Here is an 18,481-nt window from a genome sequence, read left to right as displayed (position 1 = left end):
GCCGAGCGGGGAGCAGGATTGGCTGCGTGGAGGTCAAGGTGACACTTGAGGGGGAACCCAGGACAAACAAGGGAAAGTGTTTACCCAGCATCCCACATGCCAAGTGTCTTCCTCTGTGCGTTAGATAAGTGCATCATCCCATTGAGGTGATGGACACTCCGGCTGTCAATCAAACCACACTGTCCTAGGGAGCAGGGCTGTGTCTCAAATGGCACCCTAGTCCCTATGTAGCACATAGGACTCCGGTCAAAAGCAGTGCACTACATAGGGTTAAAGGGATGGTTAAAAGCCAGGGGGAGGGGTTGCTTAAGAGCACACTGCTTTGAAAAGAGAGAGGAGGGGACCATGCAGTAACACAACACTAGAGGCACCATAGAGGCAATAATCAACCCACCTCAATAGGCAGGGAGCTGATGAAGGAATGTGGTTTGATTAATGGAATATGGTTATGAAACGAGCCATGGGGGTGTGTGCTGCACTCGTTCATTGTGATTGCGTCGTTAATATTGTGTCAGGAGCTGGGTGTTGGAGGCAGGCGGTGTCTGTGGATGATGGATGAGCACCGGGCTGGTTATGAGAGGACTGTTTGGTGAGACTTTTAGCTCCATCCTCAGAAACAAATTGGCCATAGGGTAGTTTGGGCAAATGCCAGATGGCTGGTCCATATTTAGCCCAGTGGCTACACTTGGGTCTTTGTGCAGAATGATCATTATTTGGATAATAATTGGGGCGCAGAGAAAAATAAATATGAGCTGTTTTCTGGGCCCAGTCCATCCCTGTCCATCTTAATAACTGCAGCAACAGACAATGCCAGAACACCAGACCCATTAACACGACTGCCAGTACTGTGAGTGTGTGTCCTAGCAGTCTGGACTCAGTGTGAATTACACTCTGTACCACTGTCTAGGGTCATTCTGCTCCTCCGCAGTCAGTTGTGTTGTTTAGTAACAACCCTGCAATGTAATAGGTGTCCATATCAGAACTACTATAGTCTGCTCTCTGTCATTTAAGGCATCAGGAAATAGGCACCGGTCACATTACATTTCATTTACGCAGAGATGTGTCCTCAACCGGCTGAGTCAGACAGATTACACACGCGCGCACACGAGGACGCACACGAGGACGGACACGAGGACGGACACGAGGACGGACACGAGGACGGACGCGCGCACACGGGACGCACAAGCACATAAGAGATTGGCTCTGTGGCTGTCTCTCAGTGTTGTAACTCAGATCAGTGTGTCGATACAAAACTCCAGAGCACATCCACCTCCTGTTAACAGTAAGAACTACAAAGACGTGTCCATGATTTTAAAAATCATACAGATACTTTCAATCCAGCTTTGTGAACAGAGTATAGATGTGCTGGGGGGCTTGTCTAGAAGTGGTGCTCGCATCCCCAGACCACATTCCCCGCGGACGCAACGCGTTTAATCACCTGTTCTGACTCTCACTTTCTATGCGATATCCCTCTCTTTTGTCCCACCCATGTAGATAAGTACAAAATAAAAAGTATTTCTATACATGTGTCAGTATGTGTGTCATTGGTATTTGCAGGCTAGTAGGACTGGAACAGCAAACAGCAGAGGATTGGGAGGAGACAGCTGGTCAGGTCGTCTCCCAGCAAACCAAAAATAGGTTCTGTGAATGTTCCCAGAACATTGATTAGGTTGCCCCAAACGTGTGCGGAATTATACTATGTTTGTATAAAACATTTGCCAGATTTTGCAAAAACGTTCCCAGAACACATTTTGTTATTACATTACCTGGAAACCGAATAAGAACCTTAGGGGAATGTTCTGTGGTGGTTTTTACAGATGTTGTGCACAACAATTTGGTAAATGTTAGGAGAACAAATGACACGAATAACACATTTTGTTATCAAAAACATTATTTGAATGTTTTTTGGATGTTATCATCCTAATGTTAGATAAAACCCTAACTAGAACTTAATGGGAATGTTAGCTAATGTCCTGGGAACGTTCCCGGTTTGCTGGGCTGTCTGTCTCCAGCTCTCTCTCACACCCCAAATGAGTCAACTGGGGAGCAAGGAGATAGACAACAGCATCTGTCACAGACACACAGTGTCACAGACACAGTCACAGACTCATAAGGACAGACTGATACAGACACAGAGAAATCCACACACACACACACACACACAGACTGACAGACAGACAGACAGACAGACGGACACGCTAGAGGACTTCACGGATGCAAAGAGTTCCGAAATGGACCTGGGCTTTCCTATCCTATTTCCTATTTCCTACCCAATATGCATAAATACATTTTACAATATAGAGACCCATTCCGAACGGACCGAGGACAACTACACCCGTTTAATATAGACCTGGTCGGATCCAAACCCGGTCCGATCCAAGTGAGGGAAGCAACAGAAAAGTACATTTTTATGCTACTTTATTAACCAGAGCTGACAAAGCGTGAGGGAGAGCAGGTAGAGAGCAGAGGCTGTGCTGTGTGTCTAGGCTACTGTGAGTGTGAGCGAATGACATGGGAACAGGGAGGTAGGGAGAGACAAGAGGCTGCAACCAACCAAGCCAATTTGAGCTATAGTAGACTAATAGCTGCCCTAGATACAGTGGATACAGTGGGGCAAAAAAGTATTTAGTCAGCCACCAATTGTGCAAGTTCTCCCACTTAAAAAGATGAGAGAGGCCTGTAATTTTCATCATAGGTACACTTCAACTATGACAGACAAAATTAGAAAAAAAATCCAGAAAATCACATTGTAGGATTTTTAATGAATTTATTTGCAAATTATGGTGAAAAATAAGTACAAACAAGCAAGATTTCTGGCTCTCACAGACCTGTAACTTCTACTTTAAGAGGCTCCTCTGTCCTCCACTCGTTACCTGTATTAATGGCACCTGTTTGAACTTGTTATCAGTATAAAAGACACCTGTCCACAACCTCAAACAGTCACACTCCAAACTCCACTATTGCCAAGACCAAAGAGCTGTCAAAGGACACCAGAAACACAATTGTAGACTTGCACCAGGCTGGGAAGACTGAATCTGCAATAGGTAAGCAGCTTGGTTTGAAGAAATCAACTGTGGGAGCGATTATTAGGAAATGGAAGACATACAAGACCACTGATAATCTCCCTCGATCTAGGGAGATTATCAGATTAAATACCAGCAACAGTTTGTGAAAACCTTGTGAAGACTTACAGAAAACGTTTGACCTCTGTCATTGCCAAGAAAGGGTATATAACAAAGTATTGAGAAACTTTTGTTATTGACCAAATACTTATTTTCCACCATAATGTGCAAATAAATAAATTAAAAATCCTACAACGTGATTTTCTGGATTTTTTTCTTCTAATTTTGTCTGTCATAGTTGAAGTGTACCTATGATGAAAGTTACAGGCCTCGCTCATCTTTTTAAGTGGGAGAACTTGCACAATTGGTGGCTGACTAAATACTTTTTTGCCCCACTGTATGTTATTTATCATTCAATATGATTACGAAGTACCTATTTTGACTGCATCAAACCCGGGAGAAGCTAGCTAACTAGCTAGGGTAATTGAGGATGCATGCGCTTTCTCATGCTACACAGTTACAAACAACACTCCATTCAGAATATAAAGTAGCAGCCAACCTGTTGGCTCTTGGTCGTTGTAGCCTATTCTTCTCCTTTAACTTTTAATTCCTTCATTTTATTTCCATCTTCCATTGATTTGATATCTTCTAACTTTTCCCCACAAGAAGGCTGTATAACTGTAGCCCATTGCCGCTTTGATGACTTATGATTGGTCAACAATGACAACAAAGCTACACGCGCCACTCTCGTGAAAAGCAAAGAGCAGCATAAATGCTAACATGTCTGTCTCTCTCTCTCTACTGCAGTAGTCACATTCGGATCTATATGGGTCCTTCCAGACAAGGAAGTTATAATTACACATACCAGAGACCTGTGACATTATTTAGAATTCTGGATCCGGACCCGCTCAGGTCCCAGATCGGGTCTCGGGTATTCGGGCACAGGTGGATCCGTGAAGACCTCTAAGACACACACACACACACACACACACACACACAAAACAAAGTGGCTCAAAAATGCCATCGATATCTAATGACGATCCAGTGTCAGTGAAGCCCATTAAAGTGGAACAGACAGCGTTTTAGAAACATGAAATCCTATTAAAATCTGTCCCTATACCCCCCCCCGAGGAAGAATAAAACACATTTCTTTACTTTTTCTGACAAGCGAGCACTTACATATGGTCATTTTTATACTTTTCATAGAATGTTTGGGAATGACGTAGAGTAAGGCATGTGTGAACATTCTATAGCAATACAGAGTGGGAAAGCAGCCGTGCGTTTGGAATAATTCATAGACACTGCAGTAAATAAAACCTCATAAAAACGTGTCAGTCTTACCCAGGACTGGACTCTACACAGACCGGTGTGCCATAGAATATCAGAGCTACAGTAGGCCTATATGCAAATAAGCCACTTGGCACATGGGCCTGCCATCATTCACTTTGAACTGGACTGTGTGTTTCAACGCAGTAGCAACAGTGTGACTATAGATCCTTGGAAAGCATTCGCAAAAACCCACAAAATACACCTGAATGGATTTTTACAAATATGTACAGTTGAAATCGGAATAAAGCACCCTTTTGGATATATTTGCCGGTTTTAGATGCAAAACATCTAGAAGATGTCCTTTTTCAGGTTTAGAAGAAGTAACTGCTAAACGATGACTCCCATTCGTATAAGCTGATAGCATAGCTAGCATACCGAAATCGGTGGTGGTAGTCAAAGTTGATTGGTGACGATGACATGAACATGTATTGAGGTTGACATCCATACACGCATTATACACAGATTTTCACCTCAACATGGTGTGAAATACACATATAAACAACAGCCTAAATATAGGATCATTTTGCTGGGGGCAATGAGGAGATTCAGGATCTTTCCCCCCATGCGTTTCCATGGCATTTCCATTGTTTTGGTCAGATTCCATGGAATTTTGAGACAAATAGAACCTACTTTTGACTGATATTCTGATTGTCTGTTTGTTTCATATCGGCAAAGTAGTTAAAACATTTTCAGTTCCTCTTTAAGGCCAACCTTTCACATGGACAGAGTTAATTAGGTGTAAAAAGTAGTGCACCAAATAGGGAATAGGGTGCCATTTAGAATGCACATGTGTGAGGCTACTGTTTGAAGTAGGATGGGTTATTGGAGTGAGGATAGCTCATGACAGTCATCTCATTCTGACTGTCAATAACACACAGAGGGCTCAGATCTCAGCACTGTCTACTCAGTCACACACATCAAACTACAGGTCGACCGATTAATCGGAATGGCCGATTAATTAGGGTATGTTTGGGCACCGATTTGCCGATTTAAAAAATATATTATTATTATTATTTATTTTTTTAGACCTTTATTTAACTACGCAAGTCAGTTAAGAACACATTCTTATTTTCAATGATGGCCTAGGAACAGTGGGTTAACTGAATCGTTCAGGGGCAGAACGACAGATTTTCATCTTGTCAGCTCGGGGGATCGAATCTTGCAACCTTACAGTTAACTAGTCCAATGCAATAACGACCTGCCTCTCTCTTGTTGCACTCCACAAGGAGACTGCCTGTTACGCGAATGCAGTAAGCCAAGGTAAGTTGCTAACTAGCATTAAACTTATCTTATAAAAAATAATCAATCATAATCACTAGTTAACTACACATGGTTGATCTAAGTATCTGACTGAGCAGTGGTAGGCAGAAGCAGGCGCGTAAACATGAATTCAAACAGCACTTTTGTGCGTTTTGCCAGCAGCTTTTTGTTGTGCGTCAAGCATTGCGCTGTTTATGACTTCAAGCCTATCAACTCCCGAGATGAGGCTGGTGTAACCGAAGTGATACACCTGAATGGATTTTCAAACGTCACTCGCTCTGAGCCTTCTAGTAGTTGTTCCCCTTGCTCTGCATGGATAACGCTGCTTCGATGGTGGCTGTTATCGTTGTGTTCCTGGTTAGAGCCAAGGGAGGAGCGAGGAGAGGGACGGAAGCTATACTGTTACACTGGCAATACTAAAGTGCCTATAAGAACATCCAATAGTCAAAGGTTAATGAAATACAAATGGTATAGAGGGAAATAGTCCTATAATAACTACAACCTAATACTTCTTACCTGGGAATATTGAAGACTCATGTTAAAAGGAACCACCAGCTTTCTCATGTTCTGAGCAAGGAACTGAAACGTTAGCTTTCTTACATAGCACATATTGCACTTTTACTTTCTTCTCCAACACTTTGTTTTTGCATTATTTAAACCAAATTGAACATGTTTTATTATTTACTTGAGGCTAAATAGATTTTATTGATGTATTATATTAAGTTAAAATAAGTGTTCATTCAGTATTGTTGTAATTGTCATTATTACAAATACATTTCTAAAAAATCGTCTGATTAATCGGTATCGGCCTTTTTGGTCCTCCAATAATCGGTATCGGTATTGAAAAATCATAATCGGTCGACCTCTACATCAAACACCATTTAACACACGCGCACACACACACACACACACACACACACACACACACAGCACACACACGCATACACACGCTTACATTAGGGATGTGACAAATGTTCTTAACGTTTAAACTGCCATTTAATGAAAATGACATGAATTCACAATTCAGATATGGTCCTGCATATGACCTCTAAGGTGTAATGCAGTTCAATCTACCCAAGATCTGGCTACCTACCAGATGGTCGTCACTAGTTACCACAGCCTACAAAGTCATTTACCCTGCCTATTTCTACAATTAATTTTCTTAAAATGTGGTTATAAACTGTTAACCTTATGCCTAACCCTACATTTCCATACATTTTATCTAGTAGAAACCCCACCAGACAGCCCTCACCTCAGTTAATGGCTCCTGAGTGGTGCAGTGGTCTAAGGCACTGCATCTCAGTGTAAGAGGTGTCACTGCAGTCCCTGGTTCAAATCCAGGCTGCATCACATCCAGCTGTGATTGGGAGTCCCATAGGGCAGCGCACAATTGGCCCAATGTTGTCTGGGGTAGGCCGTAAACAAGAATGCGTTCTTAAGTGATTTGCCTAGTTAAATAAAAAAATTATGCAGTTTTAGGTTTTCTGCTGTGTGCCTCTCTTTCACGTTCTCAGTTCTCTGTAGTACATGTGACTTCATGTCCCACTTCTCATCAATGTGATGTATGACAGCGCATTCATAGAAGTCCAACAATCTTTTGCACCGCGTATGGTATTTGAGAGCGTGCGCTTTGTAGGACTACTTTGTAGGATCAATCATTGAACAATTTCTTAATTTGGGCCATCAAGGTTTTTCTACATCTTGTAGTCTGGTTATAGATATGCCATTAGGGCAACTGCTGCCAGCAATGGGTTGGGTCTCGCGGTGCCTCCCTTTCAGCATTGCACCTGCACTGCCACTGTAGCTCAAGTATTGCCATACAGGATTTTGTTGCTGTCGCTTTCCTGTCTTTTTGTTTTATACTGTTGACAAAGGATGACGTGCGGAGCGCTTTATATCCGTGACAAATACATTTAAAGGTGGATATCTCCTCCTAACTTTACAGCATTGTTGTACTGGGTATTTGTTTAATTCACATGTATTCCCTTTATGATGTTGTTCGGGACCCGTTAGTGGTAGTTTTGTGATAACTGTACTGCGATTGTAGTGGTAGTTTTATGATGACTACAGTGATTTTAATTTTGCAATGACAGTCTGTTGTTGTACTCTTCTCACAGTTTGCTTACTTGATATCTAGCGAACTCGCTCAAAACTGCCACTGTCCTGCTGTCTCAGCTGGCCAGCTGTGTTTACACTACCGCACAGCCTATTCTTGCATCCAATGTGCCCAACGTCACAGCGGTTGACTGAAATGCATAGTTTGGTGGGGAAAAAAAGAAAAAAGCAATGGTTTAAAAACAACTATAAATCAAAATATTATGATTTAATATATACTTGTAAAGAATACTTAGAGTACAAAGTGCTAGTCACTCAGTTTTAGAGTAGTTAAAAGGTCTACTTCCCTGCTTTTGACAGGAGCTGGCTCGTACCTGCCCATTGACTTTCAGCAATTGCGCTAAGCTAACGATATGCTACCTTCAACTTCCTTCAAACTGCATGCAGAGACATAAAAATGGTATCCATGAGTTTGTCTGACTCTGGGTAAGTAGAATATTACCCAAAATCTGGATATCCCGAAGTATCCCTTTAAGGGGTTCAAAGAAAAAGGTAACTAAATGAACTAGAGTATTAAAAAAATGCACAGAAAACTATGTCGTAAACCTTGAAATGGTCAGTTCATGTTTTAAATCAAATTATGTTGCTTTCATAGCCTCCATCAAATACATAGCCTTGAGTCAGAAGTAATATGATACAAAGATCTTTACAGTCGGAAAGAGGCAGATAAGCAAAGGCAGAGAAAAAAACAGAGTTCTGAATAGCCATGGCTAAAGAAAGTGGGCCTTGTAAATGCTATGTGTTCACTAACTAAACAGTCTCTGTAACCAGAGGACCAGGCACTTCTCATGTCCCAGGTGTTTATTTTCCTAACGTCACATGAGCCGTTAACAACTGTCGCAGCTTTCCACTTCAGGCTAGTAACCTCGAGTCGCAAATTCAGACAAGATGCTTAAATAATCCGCTACCCCTAAAATTACCCCTGTAGGCAGGCTACATAAGAGCCAGAGCCGCGACACTCTCGAGCAACACACTTACTTCCAGGAAAAGTTCTAAGGAGACAAAATAGGAAGCCCAAGACTTTGCCCTGGAATTTGGTGTAAAAACAAAATTCTTCAAGATTCCAGAACTCTTCTCCATTGTTCAGAGCGGAGAGTGAGAAAGAACAAGAGAGAATGAGATAACAACTGCTGAATCTGTGCAGCCTACAGACAGATAGCCTCAGAATGTGTAGGCAAAGTATGTTTACAGTATGTGTTTGTGATATTGTGTCTACTCACCAAGTCAGACTCCTCACTGCCCGAAAGATACATATCTGCCCTACCCGGCTCTGCTGTCGCCCCTGCTCTGCCCGGTCCGGGAGAAATATTCCTCAGCTACTGCCCATCTCCTCCCAGTCCCAGCACAGAGAACTCCTACTACTACTGCACTCCTTGGCTCCTTTCAGTAAAACACACCGAAACTACATTAACTACAGCAAAGTAACCCACAAAAAGTTTGAAGTTTGGAGTTTGGCATTGGGAGTTTCAGCCCTTGTATGGCCCAGTCCTGTCCTATACCGGCTGAAAGAGAGACGAGCCTCTTCTTTCCCACGCTGGGAAAACACTCCTTCAGTGAGCTGCGACCGTTCTCCAGCCCCCCAAAACAAGACCCCCCCCCCCCCCCCAAACCCCTCCCACACACACATACATAGCCTGAACAAACACACATAGCCAGTTAGGAAGTAAGAACTCTGGCCAACAGGGCAGGCCTGAAAATTCCAGAATCCACCAAAAGCAGCTGCAGCAGCTTCTCATTTCTGTGTGAGTGTGTGATCCTGAGAGTTTACATGTGTTCGGCTATGCCTTGAAGAGGTTACACTTTGAGGAGAGGAAGGGTAAAGACTCAGACTTACTGTACATTAGAAGCCCAACACATGTTCCTAAAAACCAAAGTTCAGGAAATAATTATCTTTACTATCTTGAAAATATGCCATACGCAGATTACGTACAGAGGCTTGATCAATGCCCAATAGGCCACAAAAACGGATACACGTACTTTGAACATTCTTCATTCAGTTTATTGGGGTCCGCTGGGTGACTGTAGTGGTTACTGTGATAGAAGTCATCTAACTTCAAACGACCATGGCCCCGTTTCCCAAAAGCATCTTATGGTTCTAATGGTGAATTTAGCCTCAAGATGCTTTAGGGAAACCATCTCTTCATAATTACACATCAGAGGCCCCCTGAGTGCGTTCGGTGCAATGTGTGCTTCTGTGTCTTTGAAATTGTGATAATATCATCTCAGCGCTCATGTAGCAGAAACCTTAAACGTGAAATAATGTGTTAAAGCGCGAGAACACCAACCCCCCGCTGTGTCACTGTGTGTGAAGCGGGGCAAAAGGCTGGAGCCACCGCCACAAATAGAGTCCATATGAGTTAGGCTACACTACAGGGTCACAGAAAGACCTTCTCCTTTAAACTATAAGCCAACGTACGTGTCAATTCTGGATTGGTCAAGTTCAAGTGTTGTTGCCAATATATTTTCTCATTAAATATGTTCACTTGACTCACGTCTCACTCTCTCATCCATACAACTTTAACGCATCATGGCGTCAGAAGTGGGATAAGCAGGCCTATAGCAAATCCCATGATACACCACTCCTCCTCAGCCACCTGGCATTGCCCAGTGGTGTAATCGTTAGTCCAAACCCTATCAAACAGTTGCAAAATGTTTTGCAACGAAAGCGAGTTTCTAATGGACATATTAAGGTAGGTCCCTCCCTGTTTGGTTCTGTTTGGTTCCTAGTGAATACACCCCAGATGTTTGAGAGACATTGAGAGAACCACGTGTTTGGTGGGTAAATCCTACTAGATTACGTGACTATGTTTGCTCTGCTCTAACCCCTTTCCAAAGATTATAATCCAGAGCGTGTGTTGGGCAGTGTTAGAGACTATTGCCTCGTCAGGACAGTGATCCACGACCACCACCTAAGCCCCTACTCTACAGAACACGCCTGGTAACAAGGTTATATATCTGGTATAACAAAACAAATATAAAACCTAGGAGGCTCATGGGGCTCACCCCATTCCATAGACTTACACAGTAATTATGACAACTTCCGGAGGACATCCTCCAACCTATCAAAGCTCTTGCAGCATAAACTGACATGTTGTCCACCCAATCAAAGGGTCAGAGAATGAATCTAGTACTGAAAGTGTAAGCTACAGCTAGCTAGCACTGCAGTGCATAACATGTGATGAGTAGTTGAATCAGAGAGAGAAAGACAATAGTTGAACAGATTTGAACAAATACATTTTTTACAAAATTAAGGAAAAGCAAGAGAGAGCTAGCTATATTTCGTAGAATATTTCTTTTCACTTTCACTTACTTAGCTAGCATCGAATGCAGCTATCTAGTTAAGCCGACTCAAACACCCGGCTTAAACAGCGAGGGATGCTATGTTAGCTAGCTGGCTATGGCTATCCAACACTGGAACTCTTCCAATTCAAGGTAAGCTTTTGGTTTTATAAATGCATTGCCACCGGGACCCACTGGTGTAACTGCTAAACTGCTTGCTGCTGACTGTACACTGTACTGCATGATTATAGCGGGTTGACTAACGCGTTAGTTCTAGTATATACAGTATGTTGACTATGACGTGACAACAATGAAGGCTGTGTGCAGCGGTTAGTGGCATGATATAAAGGTTTAGCATGGAAAGTTTTTTTCGCCTGGTCACAGAAAACCCACTGTGTCGGTCACAAAATTTAGACAGCTGGTGATTGTCAAGCAAATAACTGTCAGTCTCACAGTAATTGAACGTTCATTTACATAAACACATTTAGCATCTCCTGGCTTCCACACATAGCCTACAAGCCACTGATGCTGACCTTTGGAACATTTACATAATAAAAAGTATAATAAATCCATGTGATATAGCCTACACCTTCACAATAAATACATTTCTTATGTTAGACAGTTCTAAAGAAGCATGATATGAAGAAAATGTCATCTATTTCAGAAGAACAGAATGGAATACTCTGAGTTGTCCTTATGTTAGGTCCTGACCTGGCTATGCCGAATGGCGGTGGGCTACACTAGTTCATTTAGCAAACAAGATTCGCTTAGAATTCCGTGGCATTATTTAATAGTATGAAGAATACCACTGAACAAAGCTGCCAGTTAGGCTCTACACCCCTTGTAAAGCGGATTAGTATGCTTAATTTTAAGATGCTATTTGGCCACTTTAGTTGTGATACAAACCTTATTAAAACATATAGGCCTATGGGCTGGGCTAAATGAGGTGTGCGACTGTGATTCAAAAAAGGCATGGTTTCTTATGCTGGGCATCAAACTTTGCGACTTTGTTTTCAAAAGGCTGATTTGGTTATTGGTTTGTTCATGCGCACGCCCTGTTTGTGTGTAGCCTCGGATTTCTTTTCGAGGGAATCTACTTTTGTAATAGTAACAGATTGTAGCAGTTAGTTTGTTTTGGTGTGCATTGAGAGCATGTTTTCCTGGAAAGTCTTTAACTGTTCATTACTTTCGTTTGCATCTCCAAGTTGCACCTTGTCTTTTCTTCTGGGAGAAGCCATGGCTTGTTGGACTCGTGTCGCCACGCCACTTTACCAACTGATTGGTCCGCTGTTGTACAAAGCTGAGTGCTCACACTCTCCCAGTTGCTTGGGGATATGTTGATTCATCCATTTTAGAGAGCCTTTCATGTGACGGAGAAAAACTTCTGTACATTTTCTATCCTCATTATAAGATCAAATCAAATGAATTTATAAAGCACTGCTTACATCAGCTGATATCTCAAAGTGCTGTACAGAAACCCAGCCTAAAACCCCAAACAGCAAGCAATGCAGATGTAGAAGCACAGAAGGTATAGAAGATGCTGTTCATTGATAGCCAGTGTACTGATGGTTTATTAGTTCATTCTTGGGTTTTAATGAGGAGGATGTGAGTGTGTTCTCTGTAATCATCATACTAGGAGCAATGGTGCACTTTGTGTGTGTCTGTGTGTGTGTGAGAGTGTGTGCGTGCGTGCGTGTGACAGATATCAGTAATTGGGGTGGGTTGAGCCAAGGTTTGAACAGATCAATTGTCCTCTTGTTCTGCCATATCTACAAACATAACAAATAATTTGTAGACTGCAAATTGACCGCAAAAAGTCCAAAAATATATGTTTGACTAAAACATAATAATGTGTATTTCTATTATGCATGGCAATACTTGGGAACTGATTTCTTAAACAAAGATCACTTGGAGCAGATTTCCTGGTGTTTTTCCCAGTCTTTTATTTCAAACAATGAAAAAAATATATTTATAATTTTTTTGCTCAGAAAACTTGGGGCCAAATCAAACCACCCGCGGCGCGGACTGACAGTTGGGGAACCATGGTATAGGGGATAGGGTGCCATTTGGGACAAAGCCTGAGAGAGTAGGCGGTGACTGACTGGTAGTTGTGGGAGATGGAAAACCCACATTCTCTCATTGGCTAAAATAAGAATGTGAACAAGTGGAAGTGCCCTGTGGCATTCTAAATTCATTACATTCACAAAAAAGGTTCAAAACTATAAAAAATGAAACAAATAAAAATAACCATGGTTTTCAAACCACTCAGCTTCCATTCCCTCCCAAAAATAACCTGCCCGGAAACAGTGCCTCACCCCTGGAAGAGACTCTGGTAATCAATATGAGCTACTGTTAAAATCATGAAAGGCATTTTTCTACTATCCCCTTAAACTCAGTTCACATATCGACTCAATATCCCAAAGTAGGGACCATATCCATAAAGAGTCTCTCTCTCTGAGTGATGATCTAGGATCAGGTCCCCAGTCTGTGTAATCTCATTCACTATGTTCTAAAAGGCAAAACTGATCCTAGATCAGACTCAGAGACGATTTGTGAATACGGGCACTGAGCAAACATCAAATCGATCCTATTCAACCACCCAAACAGGCCCAAAGAGCTCTAAGGCTGTGTTTACACAGGCAGCCTAATTCTGATCATTTTCCACTAATTGGTCTTTTAATAAATCATATCAGCACTTTTGCAAATAATTAGGTCAACAATCTGAATTGAGCTGCCTATGTAAACGCAGCCTAATTGATCAATTGCACATTCCTTTGTGGAACAATATAATAAATCATAATGAACAAACTACAGTATGACTGTATTCTTACAGTATGTTCACTTCTTCCATTGTTAATCTGTAAAATCCCATTAAATGAGAGTGGACGTTTTTGTAAAGTCAACAAGAACACTGGTGTAACACTAATGGGCTAGAATAAGCCACGATTAGATTATTAAAGAGCTTTCTCCAATCTGTAGCACTTCTTCCTAGGGGGTTTTCTCTTGCCAACAATCCTATTAGACAAATGAAATGCTCCAAGATTACACTCAGTGTAATCAATTTGAATTCCTAGGAGAAAAAACCCACAAACACTTCCAATTGTCCAATTCTCTGAATTGCTAGGGGAAAAGCCACACCAACACTTCCAATTGTCCAATTCTCTGAATTCCTAGGACAAAAAAACAACATATAACAGTCAAATACTTGAAGGGGTGAATAAAAACAATAGTGAAATGTAGGGATGCAGCGATATTACTTTTTTGGCCGATACCCGATATTTAAACATTTTAGCAGCCTTTTAAGCATTCTAGCACAGTCAAATGGTTGAAACACACACACACACACACACACACACACACACACTGACCAAAATGTTATATTGTTGGCATTTACGCATGTCCCCATTACCAGTAAAACATAATCAAAACCTATTTCTTTCTCTTGCTTGTTCAGTTGTTTCATTCTCAACCAGGATTTCATCAGACATGTCAAGCAGTGAAGTTTCAGCTGCCTGCCCGTGGCCTCTCTTACTCGGTGCGCACTGTCACTGTGTCTGTTTCATCTCGTCCATCTGTGTCTAACATTTAACATGAACCCTGTTTCTTATCTGCATCGATGTAGCGGCCCATGTACCTAGCATCAAGCATAGTGGCGACACTGTAAAGAGGCTCAGAGAGAATGCCACCGAATCACTTGTTCACAGCATCTAGTAAAGTACTTTTCCAAGTTAACCCGACAGTCTGTGTCGGCATTTCTGTTGAGCGGGAGTTTCAATGCCATGACAGAGGGTATCACGTCTGCTGCAGACGCAGTTGATGAGCTTGTTTCTCAAGTCAGTTGTTCGAATGGAGCTAGGAGTGTGTTCATGTTTACAAGTTTCAAACATGTTCTCAAATGCCATTCAAATGGCAACAGCGGTATGAGAACCAGCACATTCTTGAGCATGCAGTAATGCTTTCCTCAGTACGAAATCCTCGTCGACCCACTGTGCTGTCAGACTCAGAATGCTCATGAGTCTGACATCGCTGGTCCAAATGTCAGTCGTGAAGCTAATAGCAGTGACGCCCATAGCAAGTAGCTAATGGATGTGTGTTTCAACAATACTGTGTAACTCCGGTAGGGTAACATCTGAAAAATAGCGCCTACTTGATAGTGTGTACCGGGGCTCGAGGTGCTCGACCAGTCGGCGAAAGCCAACATCATCCACGGCAGAGAACGGTTGATTGTCAAGGGAAATTAAATGGATTTGGCCTTTGAGTTGCCTCGCTGAAATGTTCTTACTGCTCGACCTGTTGACTGCTCGATCCACACAGCAGACATTGTGGGCTAGGTTAGGAATGCTGTGTTGCACATGTAGCGCTGTATTCTTCGTGGCGTCATTACAACATCTACCTACATTGTATATGCGTGCATGTCAGCTTTGACATCACCGTTAAGCTAGACATCGGGCATTTTTAGCTAATATCGGCCGATTCCGCTATGCTTACCGATATATCGTGCATCCCTAGTGAAATGGTCAAATCTGTTGAGGATGTTTTACGTACAAGTACAGTAACTACTACACACTTCCCAGTAGGCATGGCCGGTATACGGTATATACCGTACACCGGGGTATTTTGAAAAAGCCCCAGGATGGTTTTTCAGTACTCTCAAATACCGTCAAAACTATTTGACATTTTTCAATACATTTTAAATATTTGTAGCTACGTAAGTTATTACCTGCCGTCAACTTGTGCAACATCTTAGGAAATAAAGCAGGATGCTTTCTTCATTTCACCGGTCACATTATTTTAAATGATGAAGCTTACCGTTGTTCCCTACAACAGTTGAGCCAGACATGTTTGTTTTTTTCATGTAAATAGCACAATGGGAGAAAGCGAGCTGGTGAGTTCGCAAAGTTCTATATCTATCAGTGAGTGTCTGTCGTGTGGCGCACCTGATGTGATGAAGTAACACTTGTGTGCATATGTTTGCCAACAGATATCTTACAATGGCTTTCTGCCAGAAGTCATAGAGCTCTGGTTGACTTTTCTGTACGGCTGCCATTTTTCCCCCCTGTCCTTTCTACTAGCGTTATTTTCTCCATTCTTCTTTTCATCTGCTCCATGTACACATGTTGCTCTTCCTTCAGAAAGCATGCATTACAACTTTGTTAATTTGCACAATTTCTCTCGTTCACTTTCGCTTGTAAATGTCCGCACTCCCCGAAAATAGTAGCTACTAGCTATGCTTATATAACTTTATGAGCTGGATTTGCCTGTCTTTGCAATTAGCTTGTTGGTTTTCGCTCGCTAGCATTTAGCTTACAGCGTCTATGTGATTTCGCTATTTGTGAGTTTGTGCTAATTTTGTTAGCATTCTGGTAATATAACCCCAATGGGCTTTTCTTGGGGTTTTAGAACCCCCTTGTGTGCTATGCTGGTGAAACCGAAAAAGCTATGATTGTTTCTCTGAGTAAAGCAATGTAATGCTGCACCCAAAGAGCATATGCTCATTATCCTCTGACTGGAGTACAGTGAGTCCTAATGAACCACCCCCCTCCCCCCCGGGGCAGAGCAGAGCAGCATCTGAGAGGGGTTACCTTAGTTACATGGCCACTGCCCTGGCGCCCCAGGACTGATTAGCTCTAATTACAGAAATATAGAGGCGGAAGTGTGTGTGAGAGAGAGGAGGGAGGGAGGGAGAAGGTTAAGAGATAGGAAGAGCGATATGGAAAATGGAGAGAGAGACCCAGCTGCTCACTGCACTGCACTGCACTAAAGAGCTGTGCTGGGCATAGGCGCTAAATAAACCTGGTAACAAATAGCACACATAAATGCGCCAACCCTACTCATCTGTCAAATCTTACAAAATACTGGGGGGGGGGGGGGTTATGATTTCACGTTACATTTACATTCCACATAACATTTTCCTAATCTCTTCTGTTTATTGATCTGTCTGTATCTCTACTTCGAGTTACCTCTTGTACAAACACATAGAAGGGGAGGAGAGCCACACAGAGAGCCACACAGAGAGCCCACCTCTGTGAGAACATTTGAACTCAACACTCACAGTGAGGTACGCCAGACACACTGTGAGAAAATCACGTGTATTCCCCTGAACGTGTCGTCTACCCAGAAACAGGGTTGGGTCCAATTCTCCTCAATGCTTTTCAATGGAATTGGAATGTCAGTTTACTTCCCGGATTGACTGAATTGAAATACGCAATTGAGCCCAACCAGAAAAGCTCAATACCTACGTTCATTATGAAAATCAGAAAGGAAAGCTTACCCTCAAAACCAGGTGTTTGCTTCTTGGAGGCTTTGGTTCTATTGCAGGCTTGTCCAGCATCCCAAGGGGAATCAGAATCATGATAAGAGAGTGCCCCAATACTTTATGAATAGAGACTAGGCTACCACCACATGAACAGATTTGCACATACTAGCCCAGACAACAGACAGCTATGCAGATCACTGCACCAGTGTAGAAGTGTCTATGTGCTAAAGTGAACACTGAGTCACTTTACGCTTACTGAACACATTGGCTGTCCCACATGGACGCCTATGAACAACTCTTCGGCCCGGGTAAATTAGCTAGGACTGCTGTCCCGATATAGTCAGGCACAGACAGGCACGTCAACAAACGTAAGCCGCACGTACGCATGCATGCCAGACACGCATGCACATGTACACACACACTGCAATGGAGGGAATTGACAGATGGACAGAAATGCCAGACAGGCAGGAAGACAGACACTACCATCAGACAAACAGACGGGCGATTCCACGCCATCATAAGCATATAATATTTTTGGTTCCTCAGATTGTTCTGGCAATTCTCACATAGAAACTTAATTGGGAGGAAGGAGGTTCGACATGCTTTTGAAAATGTTTTATTAACAAATAATACAAATAAAAAATCATGATGAAAGTGGCTATTTGTTTTGAGGCATGAGGCATGTATAGGTCAAAAATGTTTTGACCTATACATACCTCATGTAAGACCCTATGATCTGTAAACCTTACATGATACAGACAACATCTTTCGCAGTGGTACTTAAGTACAAATACTTTAAAGTACTAGTTAAGTCATTTTTTGGGATATCTGTACGTAACTATTTATATTTTTGACAACTTTTACTTCACCACATTCCTAAAAAAAATGTACTTTTTACTCCATACATTCTTCCTGACACCCAAAAGTACTCGTTACATTTTGAATGCATAGCAGGAAAGAAAAATGGTCCAATTCGTGCACTTATCAAGAGAACATCCCTGGTCATCCCTACTGCCTCTGATCTGGCGGGCTCACTAAACACACATGCTTCATTTGTAAATGATGTCTGAATGTTGGTGTGTGTCCCTGGCTAGCTGTAAATAAATTAAAAATTAAAAAGTTTTTGGTGCCTACATTAAGTTGGCCTACATTAAGGAATTTGAAATGATTTATACTTCTA

At 42.2% G+C, this 18,481-nt stretch overlaps 1 protein-coding gene across 4 annotated transcripts in view; it reads right to left on the bottom strand.

The window, feature by feature from the left end:
• The window catches only part of cacnb2a (calcium channel, voltage-dependent, beta 2a), a 112,201-nt gene that overhangs the window by 58,285 nt on the left and 35,435 nt on the right, over positions 1 to 18,481 (bottom strand). The window contains exon 1 of one of the 4 annotated variants that reach the window (XM_036944243.1): positions 8,987 to 9,306. The exons of the other annotated variants lie outside the window; for them this stretch is intronic. Within the exon in view, the coding sequence (XP_036800138.1) occupies positions 8,987 to 9,019 (33 nt within the window). The 5' untranslated portion in view covers positions 9,020 to 9,306. Of the gene's footprint in view, positions 1 to 8,986; positions 9,307 to 18,481 lie in introns of those variants that run through there. 4 annotated transcript variants of the gene reach the window in all.

This window comes from Oncorhynchus mykiss, chromosome 15 (assembly GCF_013265735.2).
Source record: "Oncorhynchus mykiss isolate Arlee chromosome 15, USDA_OmykA_1.1, whole genome shotgun sequence".
Taxonomy (NCBI): Eukaryota; Metazoa; Chordata; class Actinopteri; order Salmoniformes; family Salmonidae; genus Oncorhynchus; species Oncorhynchus mykiss.
This window is presented reverse-complemented; position numbering and strand designations above follow the sequence as displayed.